Raw genomic sequence first — 15,693 nt, forward strand, 5'->3', positions numbered from 1 at the left:
GCCAGTGAAGAGGGATTAACAGCGGGGTGATGTGCTTTTTTGAGCTGATTAAAGACGACATGTGCGGCTGCATCTTGGATCATCTGCAGAGGTTAAAGCGTATACGCAGGGAGGTCTGCAAGAAGACAGTTGCAGTAGTTAATGTATAAAATCACAGGGGCCTGTACCTGAAGCTGCTTGGCCTGTTGTGTCAGGTAGGGTCTGATTCCCCTGACATTATAGAGGGCATATCCACAAGATCGAGCAATCAAGGCCACATGAACCTTAAAGGTCAGCTGGTCATCAATCATGACACACAGATTTCTGGCAGAGTTTGTGGGCACAAGTTGATTGGAATCGGGCTGGAAACTGAAATGCAGTTGAGCTGTTGCTTTTCAACCAAAGGTAATAAATGAGTAACACTCAGGTTACCTTTTGGACTTTGTCTTTTTACTAATGTTGCTTGTTTTGTTTCCTGAATTAACTGAATTTGTTAAAAGTTGGGGAGTTGCAACAAGGTTCCTGGTTTGATTCCCTAGCGGGACAAGTACTTTTCATTGGGAGGTCTGCATGTCCTCCTCATACAAGCATGGGTTGTCTCCTGGTTTTCCAGCTCCCTTTCACAGCTACAAAAAACGTGCTCTTCAGGTTGATTGCTCACTCTAGATAGCAGTAAAGGGGATGGTTGTTAGAAATTAGTTCACTGTAGCTAATCCTAAAATGCAGATCTAACAAGCTTAACCAGACGCGTTTTTAGAAGACACTTGTTTAAAGGACATGTGATTTCAATCAGCTTTGTGTGGTCATTGTAAGGCCCTGAGTTTAACATTACACTACTCTGTTTACATGTGGCAGTGGACCCGGAAGTTGTTTTTCCCGAAATAATAATCCAAAAGTTTGGTCCTGAATTTACACCTCTGTGGTATGGTTTCCTCTTACATTATCTATACTTGCAATTTCAGTCTCCAACTAATTAATTATTTTTCATAAAAATAAAATTGACTGTCTAGAAAACATGGTTAGGGAGTACGTAGGTAGAAAATATCACGTTTTATTCCATTTATCACTTTTTGTACTACGCAACCAAAGCTTTCTTTTCTATTCTTTATGCAGCGTGTTTTACTTAGTCATTACGGTAAAGCTAACGGCCGACGATGACCCGGATGGTGTCCAGGCGTACACTTACTATTTGCGTGCGTGCTTTTAGCCTTCATACTCGTTGCATGCTTGATTAAATTTTTTTCGGTATGATTTCTGATAAAGATGAAAACGACCCGTTTCCCGTGGAGGACTGTCTTTTTGCCGAAACGTTTTGTCAAGATACCGTTTACAGCTTATGCGGGCAGGACCTGAAAATAAGACAGGTGTTTGGGGGAAACCTCGGCGTGGCAGCCCCGGTGTGGGAAGCCGTAAGGAAAACCCCTGTTTACCTTTATGCAATGAAATTGTCCTTACTGTGCCATTATGATGCTTGTCTTGAACTGTTTCTATGCATAGGCGATACAGCTGTGTCGTTACTTTGAAGAGCAAGCAGTGGAGTTGAGAGGAAAGCGTGTCATCGAGCTGGGAGCAGGGACCGGTGTGGTCGGTATTTTAGCGGCACGCATCGGTAGGTTATTCTGCCCTATAGTTTAATCAGCATAGTATTCACGCCAAATAAAAATGCTAATGACAATAACAGCAGCTGTCGAAGCAGGTGATGCTCTTCTGGTGTCACTGTTGTTAATTTATCAGAATGACTCAATCAGTGATGTCAAAAATAAAAAGTACTTTGAGTTTCCTGTATGATGCATCTATCAGATATGAATGAGTTAAAACCATGGTTGAAGAGCGTTATCACCAACAGACTAAAACGAGACTTTTCTCTTTTCAGGTGCAGTGGTGACACTCACAGACCTTCCTTTGGTTCTCCCTCAACTTCAGACAAACATCTCTGCGAACATGCCACCCAGTGGTTGGCCTAACACTCATCCAGTTGCTCTCCCTCTATCCTGGGGTGAGGACCAAATGAACTTTCCCTCCGATTGGGACCTGGTCCTTGGCGCAGACATTGTTTACCTCCCAGAGACTTACCAGCCGCTGGTAGAAACACTAGCTCATCTATGCAAAAGTGGAGGTCTGGTTTATCTGTCATCTAAAATGCGGAAAGAGCACGGGACTCAAAATTTCTATGAGGACTATTTGCCAAATAGATTTAATGTAGAGCGTGTGCACCACGATGAAAAACAAAACATCAGTATATACAGAGCTTCTCCTAAGTTAGACTCTCAACATGAGAAATGACCTGCAACCCTGAGACCTGATTGATCTATGTAATGAGACCAGTTATTACAGATTGGGTGCCTTTTTAAGTGTATTTCAAAACAACAGTGACACCAACCTGAGAATTTTCCAAGTTAAAGTGTCAGTCACTCAGTCATCTGTCAGTAAGTAAGGTTGGAACTACATGGTTTGAGATGCACCAAAAAGTATGTGTTATTTATTTATCTTACAACTGTAAGTAACCCGTAATATATAATATGTCTTATTTATATTTCGCATGAAAGAACTGCAGAGTTTGGAACTTCATGAAGAAATTTATTTGTACCCTGTGAGATTTGATTAAAAAAAGTATCTTACCGAAAAATAGATTTCTCCTCTCCTTTTAATCTAACACCATGTGAATTCTTACCTTGTAAAACTGATAAATGCTCATCTTAATTGTTTTGTCCCTAAGGCACCTTTTTGATTCTTTTTTTTTTTCTTTTTTCCACAAATATCCAACCACTCGTTTTTATCCCACTTAAAATCCCCCTGTACAGCACTTGCACGTTCTCATGTAACTGTTCACAATACATGTTTGGTGTACAAGTTTGAAAGTCAGCAGTCAGAGGGACTGGTTTAAGGCATCTCAGGGAACAGCTGCTGCTGTGAAGATCTATTTTTAATCATATGGCTGAGATTTAACACTCTTTCTTTGTACATCAATTTCTTTTCTTACATTTAATGTAATTTAGTTCCAAAATTAGCCCTGTGATTCATCCATTGTGTCTAAGTTTAAGTTTTTAATTTCATTTATGAATCTATTTGAAAACACTGAAAAGTCACCAATTTCTTTTTATCAGTGGAGGTGGCAGATTAACTCAACTCCAATTTGTCAACACTTGTGATTTTTGTAAGAACATTGAGCATGTTGCCTTGAGGTTGCCTCCAGATCACATTTATAACAAGTCACAGTATTACACTTTATATGCCATTGTTAACAATATTTCACACTGGGGGTGTGCATATAAATACCACAGTCCTTTCTGGGCCTTAGCCGGATGAAGAAACTAATCAGTTTACAATAGCACAGCCTGGATGGACAAAAATAAAAATTTGATCTTTATAGCAATTAACAAAACAATAAAAATAGAACTTAGGTCTTGGACTATTTAAGTTCTTTTTTTCCCCGTATTTGTCGCATTGATTCATAATCTGCATCAAACGGATGATATTCAACACAAGGTTTTTTTAATTGAGACAAACAAAACCTACAACAATGTCCAACCCATCCCCAACTATTCTGTCAACATCGACAGATTGCCCTCCCCACAGCCCGCTGTCTGTGCGTACTTCATCCCCTCTCTCCTGCTCTCTGCTGATGTACAGACTTTCTGTTCAGAGAAAGAAAGCCTGTTTGTTACGCTGGAGAGTTTCAGAGAAAGGGACTCAAACGCATCCGCTGCCCATCTCTCCCTCTGCTACAATTCAGCAGACAAAACAACAGATCGTATCTCCATGCACAGTCTGCTCCACATCAGGCGAGTGCCTCCCACGCGACTGCCACGCAAAGTGTGGATCATGTGTTTAGAGTTTAGACTTGATCAACTGGGCATAGTTATGGCATTCATATGAAGGGGAAGGAAAAACGTAGATATATATTTGTGCCAATTTTAAGGAACAATCAATGAAAATGAAAAAATGAAATCAAAAACCTTTTAAAGTTGAATTTTACTGAAAAGTAAAGAATGAAATCTAGGTATTTAGTGTCTTACTTTTAATTTTTGTTTTATTTTCTTTTAATCAGATTAATATTATTCCAAGTTCAGCAATGTTGAAAACCTTTCTCAACTGCTGTGAAAACTTTCTAGTTGCATGCACATTAGGAATGTGTATATTTATTTGATTGTGTTTCCATGTCTGACATGTTTCTCTTGTCTCATTTTCAATGCTTATCAAGGGTTCAAGACACCAAAAAATGTAATTCTAAAAACTAATCCTGCAGTGGTATCTGAACTGAGCACATTGACTGTGTCTGAGGTGGGATTACAGTGAGTGCACGCAGGCGTGTGTGTGTGTTTTGTGTGTAAAGTGGGAGGGGGAATGAAAAACCAGCACTCCTTTAAAACGAGTTGTCCTGTTTGGGCTTCATTAGACCTCCTATCATCTAGTGAGCAGCAAGGACATCTGAAAACTGTGAGTAAAGGCAGAGTGCTCTGTCACATTACATGCACCAATATCAAACCGCAGCTCAGGCCTAACGACTCCTAATTTGATGTTCTAGGTCTGTGTATTGGACCTAATAATGGACTTCTGGCATGAGAATCAGGGACAGTCACCTCTTTACTCCAGATTTGGTACTGTCCCTGGGAGAAACTATGCAAATAAGTGAGTTAAGTGTTATTTTCACATTTGCTCTTTTGTTTTGTTTTGTTTTGCTCTTTTATCTGAGCTTCTTTGAGAAACTTAAAACTGATGCGTGCTTTTGTGTTGATGTTAAACAATTTGGGTATCAGACCCTAAAAGCTGCATCCATGCAGACATAGTGCAACCTTAACTAGCTTCAATGGCAAGTGTTCACTTGATGCCCCTTGTTACTGTAAGACTTTCCTAACATAAAATATTCTGCATACCTAAATCTCATGTTTATGAGTCCTTTGTAGAAACATAATTTCAATTTGCTCAGCCATTTTTCAACCATTTGACCCGCAGCTACAGTGACAGACATCAGGCAACATACCATCCATTGTACTACAGTGTGCAGCCAGATCAAGGCAGAGATTCCAGTCGCTGGACTATACCAGGATCAAGAACAGGAGGGGGTCCAAATGACTACACCAACTGGACAGACCAAGATTTGACTAGTCTCACGTCTTCTCAGTTCCCTTTTGTTCTTGACCATCATCCTCAGCAGCACCAGGAGCTGGGAGAATACCACGAAGCAAGAGGCAGAGAGTGGGCAGCAACCCAGCGAGCAGCAAGGGAATATGACAGAACATATCCAAGGGAGGGATGGCAGAGAAAGTGGGAGCTCTGTAGTCCAATCTGCCACAGCCGGGAAGTTTCAACTAAGAGGAGCGACAACAGCTACCGAGAGCTGGAGGCTTGGGCTGCTCGATACAGCCATTCACTCCCGAGGAGGAAACGTATAGAGGCAGAGTTGAGGGGTGCTTCTCAGGGGTTCTTAGAGAGCAGAGACAGCAGCAGGAGTGCGACAGATCCTCGAGTAGCTGCACTGCAGCAAGTCATACAATCTGCAAACATCAGAGAATCATGGGATAGAGGGGGGAGACCAAAAGGTCTGACCCATCACTTACCACCAACTCCTTCCAGGGAAACAAGCCACATGTTGGATATGAAAGAAAAGATAAGCTTCCAAAGAAGGATGTTCAGCCAACCACCTGGCTATATTGCTCCTCCTCCTTACAACAGCCCACATAAAAGCTCATCTGTGTTGCACCAATGTGAAACCAGTTTCGAGAAGGATGGAAAGAGGCAATCTTTTCGGTCACAGCCCACACTCCAAAAGCAGGATGTCTCTGCAGATCTGCTTAGTCGAAGAAAAGCAGAAAAAGAGAACCTTAAACTAACAGGTGGGACTCTGAAAACCTACCTAGAGCTTGAAGGCCTAAAACAGAGACAACAGGAAACAGATGCTTTACAGGTGAGCAGTCCTGCTAAAGGTACAACAAACACGCAGTTTGAGGTTACAGCGTCTCAACTACAGCCACAGGTGTTACAAGCAGTTCAGGATAAAAGGATAACTGAAGACTCGTTGTTGAAAGTCATAGAGGGAAGAAAGTTCAGACTGAATAAAAACACAGGTGGGATGACCATATTTTGCTTGGTGTCTCGAATAGCAGGTTCCTCAGAGACACCATCTCTTCCCCTGTGTACCTTACAAAGAGACACCCCAAACACAGACTCAGGAGAGGTTACAAAGGAGGGCAGAGATGATAAACTATTTGATGAGGTTGACTTCAGAGCACCACCTCTCAGAGAGCCGTCAAATACTTCTGAATCAAGGAGTCTCCATGACAGTCTGAAGGAAACACCAATCTGTGTAGAACAAAAGATGCTCGAGGAAAACCCATCTAAAAAATCACAGACAATTATTGACACAAACCATGGGGAGTCTTCATCTGGGAGACAGTCACTGCAACCTGCGACAGTCAAGTACCCTTTGTGGAGAGAGCCTAGTTTAACAAGCAGAGCTGACAATGAGAGGCCATCTTCATGCTCCAAGGATGCAACGTCAGACATCTCACTAAACAAGGAGGACTCTGGTAAAGTTCACCCAATCGACATTGAAGTAAGGAGACTGGACATCACAAAGGCCACAGAATCTGAAGACAGCAATGATTTACTGGTTATAGATACAACATGTGTCCTTGTAAAAATGGAGCTGATTCCATCACCAAAGAAAGAGCATGTTCATTATTTACACTCCACGCCAAACACTGAGGACTGTCCACCTAACATTCCCTCAACAGTTCCTCCTGAAGTTGTCCAATCAAACAGCCCAGTGAATCAAGAAGCAACAACTGACAACAGTGCACAGACTAACCCCTGGCAACTTAGCGAGGGTCTTGAGACTCAACTGGACAAAGACCATCAGGAGAAATTGAAACCTGAGGTAGAAACTGAAATCTCTTTCCCCTGCGAGTCATCTCTGGTCCCTGAGAGAGAAACTTTAGCAGAGCGTGCTGAAAGGATCCTTGGAATCCCTTTACAGGACTGCATCCCTGACCACCAACCAGAAGCTGCATTGCTATGCTTTGACTTATCTTCAAAGAACCAGGTAGATGACCCTTCTCCAGCTCAGGATAACAAAAGTTGTGAGGCAGATCAACAAAACAAAGACAACACTCAAGATAGTGAAAAGTTACAAAATCAGAAAGAGGAAAGCCAAGTGGACGATGCTGACTTTTTGCAAGAGGACAAGGACAATTCCAAAGATCAGGAAGATATTAGAGGTGATCAAGACGTTGCAATGTCACAGGATCAAGTGTCTCACACATTTGAAGAGAATGATGTTGTCTCCCCAATCAAAACAGATTTTAAAAGTTCATTTGAAAATGCAAGAGTTGAAGATCTTGTGCTTCGGTCTACTAATGAAGAAGGTACAACTGAGCAGAATCATGATAATAACCAGCCTGTTGAAAAAGATGCCCCTTCTCAACAACTTGGATTAATCACTTTTGATGCTGCAAAAAACCAAGCTTCCTCTTCTGGGGTCTCATCTCTTACTGACCCACCATCCCAACAACGACCACCTTCTCTGCTACCAAACGCTTTTACCCTGAGTTCAAACTCCCACACAGATGGATTCCTCAGACCTCAAGCTTTTGATTCTTTTAAACAAACTGCAAAGGTGTTGTCCAGTGTTGCTGAGGATCAGGATGAAACGGTGGCAACATTACAGCAAATACATGATGAACTGTGTGACAACCAGGATAGAGATATGACGGATGGGTTAAAAGGTTGTTGTGAACCAGATGATGTTTCTTCTCTGAAAGAGATTGATGCCACTGATGAACAACCAACAGAACAAAGTGTTACAGATCCAGAGTCAAATATTAAGGTTGATGCCAGAGAGTTTAACTTTGGTCAGCAACTACATAAAGATGTCCAAGCAGAGGACGTCACTTATACAAAGGAGGGATATTTGACTGAAGGGCAGCTTCCCAAAAAAGTAAATGAAGATCTTAGAGGTCTCATTAAAGAAGAGTCATTCGAAGAAACCAAAGACTCTTTGCAGCGTCGAGCTGAATGTGTCCAGACAGACCATGTTGCTTGGGCTAAAGATTCATACATGGCTGAAGAGCAAGGAATACAAGAAGTCACTGAAGATCTCACAGCTGTCTTACAAGAGACAATATCAAGAGACATCACAGCAGACCCCCAAACTCACTCAGAGACTATAACTGTAGAGGACATTAAACCAATGAGTGAAGCCCAAAACTCCTCTCCTCCCTCACCGCAGTTTGACGTATGTCCATCACATTTGAATGTGCTGTCACCTCCTGAGCTTCTTTCTCTACCAGATGTTTCAAACAAACCCAATGACGAGTTGGCTCCTCTTCTGGAAATGGACTCAGTCTGTTCCCTTGCTCTGAGTCCAAGTGTGGATGTTGCTCCTGCTGAAGGTACCCCTGGACTGTTCCCTAGTCCTCTTCAACTTGACTCTTGTGAGGACTATCCTCAGCTCCCATCCTCTCCTAATTCACCCCCTGTAGTGCCTGCCAGCTCTCCACCCTCTTTGCCACCTGAGGGGGATGAAAGTGGTTCCCCTGACTTTAACCTCAAAGAAGAACCCCTGTACCCCTGGTCACTGTGGGATGCCGTGAATCGCATCAGGAAACATACAGCTCCAGACTCTGAGAATGAGGAGGAGGAAGTGGTTGAGCTGTGGGACCCAGAGAGCATAGGGGAGGACAAGGCAGAGATCATGAAAGCTGAGAAAATAGTCTTTGACGAAGCAGGGCAACAGGTTTCTGCAGAAGGAAGTGTTGATGGATTTGAGGGACAACAAATCAGGCAGTGTCCAGAAACATGTGGACAGGCAGAGGAGGACACACTGTCATGCAGCAGCGCTAGCAGCCACAGCTCTGGGGCCACTGTTACTGAAGCTGATGAGGAGGAAAAGGAGGAGATGGAAGAACTGCAACATGATGCTGGGACAGAAATTCACCAACAGAATTATAAAACATTTGAGGAGGCTGAGGAATGACGCTGTTTCTATAAAGAAAACAACGAGAGTGCAGCCAAGACACAAACAATTGAGATGAGGGCACCAAAAATGAATCTGGACTGCCCATTGGAGGTGTCAGGTTTTAAAACCAAGATCGCAGCAATTACAGAATCACAGTTCAGAGAATATGTGGTTTTTATTTGCAAATAATGCCCAAATATTTACAGAACTTGATAAAAGTGCAACTTCTAAATTTATGCTGTTCTAAATCTATTTTTTCAATAACGCTTTAACCAGATAGTCTTAAAATAGTAAATGTATTTATTAGTTTTAGGGAAACCTTAACATATATTTTGATAGATGGGTGGAGGCACATTTACTTTATTTTGAAATGTAGGACTTGAGGGCAATCAAACATCAAACTACTCTTGTTTATTTGATGCTGGTTCTTGTTAAACAGAAGCAAATAAACTTTAACTCAAAATGATCAACTTCTTACTAGCTGCTTTTTTCTACAAAGTATTACAAGTTATATTACAGGTGTGAAACTTTAATGTTGGTGGTATAATTGGGGAAAAAGGTCCATAAGTTGAGTATAATGACTAACTGTTGCATTTTCCATCATTGTATATGTGTGTTTTTTGTTAGGTGCTGGTTTGCAGGTAAAAATACTCCTGAATCTTACTCATTTGGTACAAACAATTTTTATGATTAAAATGATATTTATTTAGCAACTGAAACACTGTGAATATTGCAGGGTAAACTTCCCTGTTGATGATGATGAGAGCAAACTTCCTTGGATCAAAAACAAGACAGGTCCAGAAAAATTTGCAAAATTTATTTATCAAAAAGTGGAAATAACAAGAGAGCGTTCCTGTGAGGCAGTAACATTGTTCTTCCAGGCATAGAAAAATAAATGATACCAAAACTACTGCTTGGTTATTGTACTTCATTACACACAATTGCACTTCAGTGTACTTCACAGCGTGCATTGTGTATTTTGTGGACTACAGCACACTCTAGTGGGCTAACATGGGAACTCTAAAAGTCACTGAAGAAAAACAGTAAAATGGGACTTCAAGCTGATCAAGACAGAATAATCTTAAAATATCTCAATTTTGTGGGTCTGCAGTGAGGTCGTGTACTGCAATAAAAGTCAATTGTTTTTTAGTGCTCAATAAAAGATTGCCTTTGTTTTTTTCCTGTAAAATAAAGCAAATGATCTCTCTAAGCATTACTGTTTTGTATGAGTATGGTTCATCCTCTGAATAAAGGAGTGCTTCATACTGTGTCAACACTGACCAACAACTTTCAGCCAGTTTCAGGTTGGTACCAATTATGACAAATTAATTAATTATGAGTATGGACCATTGGGGGCATTAAAATTTGTTGTATTTGAAGTTTCACATGACACAGTGGTTGAGGTTCAAGACCTCCCAAAATTTTTATTTTTGCCCTCCAGAAAACTTGTGAAAATCTGAATTTTTTTCTAGTTGAAAGATTCTGATCATATTTTTCTTTTCATGTAGTACTCACACACCTCCTCAGCAGCTACTTTAAAACTGATATTAAGTGGGAAACATTTGCCCAGGCACATCTGTAATCACAAAACTGGTGTGACTGATTCACTACAAAACAGAATCCTATTTAGCACTGATTTTTAAGATACCTATTATTAGACACTTTTGATTTCTTTACCATTTAGAGATACTGAAACAAAAAGAAAAAAAAAGAAACAAAAGATACTCCTACATTTAAAAAAAGAATTCAAGTGACCAGCCATGACTCTTTAATGTACACAATGAGCATTTAAGGACCATACGACCAAATATCCCCCTGATCTCTGTGTTCTTGTCTTAAATTAATTAAATTACCATATATACACAATGCATTGTTTAAGATAACTGTAAATGTAGCTGTTTGATTTCACAGTTTCACTCTTACAGCTCTGCTCTGGTGGAGATCATTGCTAAATGAGAGCCTTTATAAGAAACGGCACACTGAAAAGTAGAATAAGTTAAAGTTTGTAAACATGTGACAAAAGAGGTGTAGGTAACAAATGGCAAACTGGTCCTTAAATTCTCACAGATAACAGGAATGACACTATCTCCAGGATGACTTTCTGATATTTTTCATATAAATTTGTGTTAAAAAAAAAAAAAAGAAGAAGTAGTAACTGAAAACATTACAGCACCTAACATCTCCCCATCACTTGAGGAGAGATAGCAGCAATGGTGAGATGGTATCAAAGTTCATCATGGGGTATTTTCAGAGCGTGGTCACAGAGGTCTGTAGAGCACACAGGGCAGAAATACAGTAAGTACAGATTTACAAAGTGTTTAGAGTGACATAAAAAGCATTAAAAAATTACCTGTCCTCTTGCTGCAGAGTTTGTCTTTAACATTTTCCATCTCATGAGAGAAGAATTCAATGATTTCATCCTCATTCTGCTCAACTATTGTTTCACACTTTGGAAATAAAAGAAAAAACAAAGTTAGAAGCAGCAAAATTTTCATCAGAAGTCTGTGGGTGCCACAAACGAGTATCATTAGGATTATCATTTCAGAAGAGAGCTGTAGTTCTGAAAGAGTCTTCATTCATTTTCTCTGTAATAGCAGAACCAGAGCAATGCATGCAGAGTACAATGAAGGGGCTTTAGTTTATCTTTATATGGTGCAAGAAGCCACTCACTGCGAATTTTAAACTGGATGTAACTCTTGTGTCCAGAGCAGCCTCTGACAGGTCCATAGCCTCACCACTCCGTGATTTTATCCTGGCATAGGATTTCCTGTTTGTGGAAGGATCAGTGCGTTCCCCATAGTCCTCCATCCTCTCGCACACATTCTCCATCAGCTCCAGCAGGTTTCCTTCTGATCGGGCTAGAGGAACCTGGCAACAGGAACATTTGAACTTGAACATTCACTATTTTCTCTGCTATGTCTGCTAAATGGTTTAAAATGCACTAGTTACATGTTTGTATATACACAACTATCTTTTTCTACTAGTCCCCATTAATAAAATATCTCTTAACTTCAAAGTGATGCGTAATTCTTTTAAAAGCCCACTCAAACATGATACTATTTAATGTTATGCTCAATAAAAACTATATGTTTTTGTTCCCCTGAGTTCTATCACACATATGCGCAAATCACTTCTTAAATGTTTGTTTTGTAGGTTCCAAATACACTGATAATGAATTAAGTTTTAAATGACTACATGCTAAATATCTGTTCAGATGACATTAAGATTCATTTTTGTCTCTAGACCAAAATAATTGTATGCAGCAATTAATGTTGTTTAATCATCATCATAACAGCATTTGGAGCTAAAATGTCAGTAAGACACTTAAGAGATGTTAACTACATAATATAAAGTTTTAAAAACGTTGACAACAACAGAAAAAAACACATCTCCAACGACTACAAACAGAAAAGCTCGGGCCCTGATCAACATGAACCTTTCTTAGTGGTACTTCAGAGTGGAATAGAAAAATTACTACGTGGCTGTACAACTGTTGTATTACCTCTCTGATGGACTGGCTGCCGTCAGGGTTGATCCTAAAGGATCCAGTCTGGATCATTTTCTTTGGATCTATCTGAGAGATGGCCCACTCCATCTCATCCACCAAAGCCCTGCAGGCTGTAGAGAGCAAAGTGACAACATCAAGGCTTTTTTTCTGTGTAGCTGAGCGTTGGGCTGAGAGTGAGACCAAGATGAGAACAAGTACCTCCACATCTGATGTCCTGTCTTTGTCTGGCAGCCTGACTGCTGCTCAGGAGAAGACACAGAAATACACACGGTGCGAGCACAAGAACCACTTCCCTCATCTTCTACCTAAAACACAGATTGTATCCAAATGTAAGCTGGAACATCAACTGGCGCAAAGACACGTACGAGTAAGCAAGTACAGCTGTATGCGATACCTCTCTGCAGACCTGCAGTTTAAAACGGATCCTTCTAATTCAACATTCTGCAGCAGAGAACGATACAGACACAAAAGCTCATTTTATTCAAACCTTTTAGTCAACTTACAAGTTTCTCGTGTTGTTTTTTAAGACCACCTTCACTCTTCTTCACGCTCTTCCATCACACTCCGTAAAAATGTGGTGACGTAGGCAATGGAGCAACCGGAGCAACCGGCTGCGATGGAGCCGAGTCCACCACAGCGCCCCCTCGTGACCAGGAAGACGTTCTAGCCATGGCCCGTAAAAAATAATGGGTCAAAGGTCATCACCTTAACTATACAGCCTGTAGTCATCACCACCGCCATGGCATCTTAAGCACTGTAGTTTTGTTCAGGATGCAAAATAAAGCGCTGTTAAATAATGAGAGGCTGATTCATTTGCAGGCAGGGCTTGACATTAACACCGGCCAAATGCGGGTGGATTTCAGCAGTGGTTGGTAACACCACCGCTCCCACTGGCCACTTTGGCGGGTTGAATTTTATCTCAAACATGGAGCAGGGAGACAAGCAAAAAGATGACTCTGATGATGAAAGCTCTGAGGAAATTTAATTTACCTCTCCTTCATTGTCATTCTCATAAAAAAAGATTTTTTTTTCTGATTACAATCGTTAATAAATATTTACTATTTTATTATAAGCAATAACAAACTACTATTTTAATTACTATGTCTTAATAGACTGCATATCTTCATATGAAAGGAGCAAAATGTTACACACAACTTTGTTTTGTGTAACATTTTGGAGGTTGAGAGGTTGTAAATCTTTTTAAAGTAAACTTTAGCATGTCATCGGCTTTAATCATATTGAACATAATTATCCAACAACAAATTGTGGCCAGTGAAAATACTGAGTGGCTAGTAACTCAGGGATACCACTAGCCACAGTGGCTGGTGAGCAAAAAAGTTAATGTCAAGCGCTGTTTGCAGGTGGAGCAAATAAAGAAGGTGTCACTCATAAAATAATTAATGGCTCTATTCTGTGCGAATAGGACCTGACATATCAGAGCAACACTGAAAGCATGAACAATGCAAATAAAGTAGAGTGAAACAGCTCAGCTTTTGCTTCTGGAACAATTAAAATGAATGAATAAATGTTACTAACTTACCCTCTTACCCTTAAAAAAGGTTGTTTTTTTTTTGTTTTTTTTTTTACACATATTGTGGATCCCTTTTGCCCTTAGGGTGCCTTAAGTCTTTGTGGCATATATTTGACAAGGTGCTGCAAACATTCCTCAGACATTTTGGTCCATATTGACATGATAGCATCACACTGTTGCTGCAGATTTGTTGGCTTCACATCCATCATGAGAATCTCCACTTCCACCACATCCCAAAGGTGCTCTATTGGATTGAGATCTGGTGACTGTGGAGGTCATTGGAGTACAGTGAACTCATCATTCAAGCTTTGTGATATGTAGTGTTATCTTGCTTGAAGTACCAATCAGAGGATGGTTACACTTTGGTCGTAAAGGACACGGTCAGCAACAATCCTCAGGCAGGCTGTGGCCTTTAAACCATGCTCAGTTGGTACAAGAGGTCCAAAAGGGTGCAAGGAAATGATCCCCTACAGTATTACATCAGCAGCCTGAATGGTTAGTACAAGGCAGGATGGATCAATGCTTTCATCTTATCTATGTCAAAGTCACCTACCATCTGAATGTGGCAGCAGAAATTGAGACTCATCAGACCAGGCAACGTTTTTCCAATCCTCTATTGTCCAGTTTTGGTGAGCCTGTGTGAATTCGCCTCAGTTTTCTGTTCCTAACTGTGTCCCCCAGTGTGGTCTTCTGCTGCTGCAGCCCATCTGCCTCAAGGCTGGATGTGTTGTGTGTTCAGAGATGGTCTTTTGCACACCTTGATTGTAACAAGTCTTACTTTGAGTTACTGCTGATGTTCCATCATCTCAAGCCAGTCCGTCCATTCTCCTCTGACCTCTTGTAATAACAGGGCGTTTTGGCCCAGAGAACTGCTGCTCACTGGATAGTTTCTCTTTTTGTGACCATTCTCTGTAAACCCTGGAGATGGTTGTGTATGAAAAAATCAGTAGATGAGCAGTTTGTTAAATACTCAGACCAAAAGTTATTGAAGAAAATTATTTTGGGGCACTTTTTTATTACAGAAAAGTTTTAAATGTAACAGAGACAGCATATAGATAAAACATCTCTACAATGTTAGTCAAGTCTTAACACTGAATCATATGGTACAATTGAACCCACAGAAATAACAGATTTGATCAGACTCTCATTACAGCCAGATACCAGGTTCCTGTCTGGTCATGGGAATAACAGTACCAACAAGTGTTCCCTATAACACAGCATGTGGTTCATTTCCTATTTTACAGTCCTAAACAGAGTGCTTTTGTTTCACCTTGTAAAGGGAAGTTTCAGATGATAAAACTGCTGCAATCCCTTTATCAGCCTCTCATAATGGAACCAATAAGCCCTTAATATCAAGTTTTAAGCTTTCAGTGACAAGTTGGCTGCTTCCTTTTGTAGCCACGATCTTAGATTTAAAGGTGTTCTTTTTTTTGTATAAAAAAACTTTTCTAATCACATGAAAAGATAATCACTCTATTCAAAACAAATATACAAAGATTTTTAGCAGTTGTTTGTTGCAAATTTGAAAATATCAGACTTTGAAAAATGCTGCTCTGAGCCTGTTTCCAAAACCTATAAAGCTATTCACCTTCACATACTTCAGATGCTTCAGAAAGCTAGTTCTCATTTCAAGCTGAAAAATGAAAAGGCAAACTCGTGAGCACAGGAGGCACTTTGGTGATCTTCTTTTTAAATGTGAAAGTGCAGTTTAATGTTAAG

At 40.4% G+C, this 15,693-nt stretch overlaps 2 protein-coding genes across 3 annotated transcripts; one reads left to right on the forward strand and one right to left on the reverse strand.

The window, feature by feature from the left end:
• Positions 1 to 1,117: 1,117 nt before the first annotated feature.
• Positions 1,118 to 2,568, forward strand: LOC141795763 (EEF1A lysine methyltransferase 3-like). The gene is made up of 3 exons (XM_074676670.1): positions 1,118 to 1,388; positions 1,477 to 1,588; positions 1,853 to 2,568. Exons 1-3 carry the CDS (start codon positions 1,227 to 1,229, stop codon positions 2,260 to 2,262), a joined length of 684 nt encoding a protein of 227 aa, XP_074532771.1. The 5' UTR covers positions 1,118 to 1,226; the 3' UTR covers positions 2,263 to 2,568.
• Positions 2,569 to 9,275: 6,707 nt separating this feature from the next.
• Positions 9,276 to 13,064, reverse strand: cnpy2 (canopy FGF signaling regulator 2). Of its 2 annotated transcripts, none has more exons than XM_074672776.1 (6): positions 12,838 to 12,931; positions 12,642 to 12,748; positions 12,438 to 12,553; positions 11,606 to 11,803; positions 11,286 to 11,382; positions 9,276 to 11,203 (listed from the first exon to the last, which is right to left on the reverse strand). In XM_074672776.1, the coding sequence occupies exons 2-6, from the start codon at positions 12,739 to 12,741 to the stop codon at positions 11,160 to 11,162; spliced, it is 555 nt and encodes a 184-aa protein (XP_074528877.1). In that variant the 5' UTR covers positions 12,742 to 12,748; positions 12,838 to 12,931; the 3' UTR covers positions 9,276 to 11,159. The 2 variants fall into 2 exon arrangements, with proteins under 2 accessions (XP_074528877.1, XP_074528869.1); XM_074672768.1 differs by lacking the exon at positions 12,838 to 12,931 and adding an exon at positions 12,947 to 13,064 and having other exon boundaries at positions 9,277 to 11,203.
• Positions 13,065 to 15,693: the final 2,629 nt, after the last annotated feature.

Source organism: Halichoeres trimaculatus, unplaced genomic scaffold (assembly GCF_033239565.1).
Source record: "Halichoeres trimaculatus isolate MK-OKI-2021-1 unplaced genomic scaffold, fHalTri1.1 fHalTri1_scaffold_1, whole genome shotgun sequence".
NCBI lineage: Eukaryota > Metazoa > Chordata > Actinopteri > Labriformes > Labridae > Halichoeres > Halichoeres trimaculatus.

Bases quoted from the DNA above. Each gene is read 5' to 3' on its own strand.
- LOC141795763 (XM_074676670.1), top strand. From the start codon at position 1,227: ATGATTTCTGATAAAGATGAAAACGACCCGTTTCCCGTGGAGGACTGT. The intron at 1,389-1,476 runs GTAAGGAAAACC...TTCTATGCATAG, and splicing joins CAGCCCCGGTGTGGGAAGCC to GCGATACAGCTGTGTCGTTA. The intron at 1,589-1,852 runs GTAGGTTATTCT...TTCTCTTTTCAG, and splicing joins TATTTTAGCGGCACGCATCG to GTGCAGTGGTGACACTCACA.
- cnpy2 (XM_074672776.1), bottom strand. From the start codon at position 12,741: ATGAGGGAAGTGGTTCTTGTGCTCGCACCGTGTGTATTTCTGTGTCTT. The intron at 11,383-11,605 runs GTGAGTGGCTTC...TTATTTCCAAAG, and splicing joins CATCCAGTTTAAAATTCGCA to TGTGAAACAATAGTTGAGCA. The intron at 11,204-11,285 runs GTAATTTTTTAA...TGTGCTCTACAG, and splicing joins ACTCTGCAGCAAGAGGACAG to ACCTCTGTGACCACGCTCTG.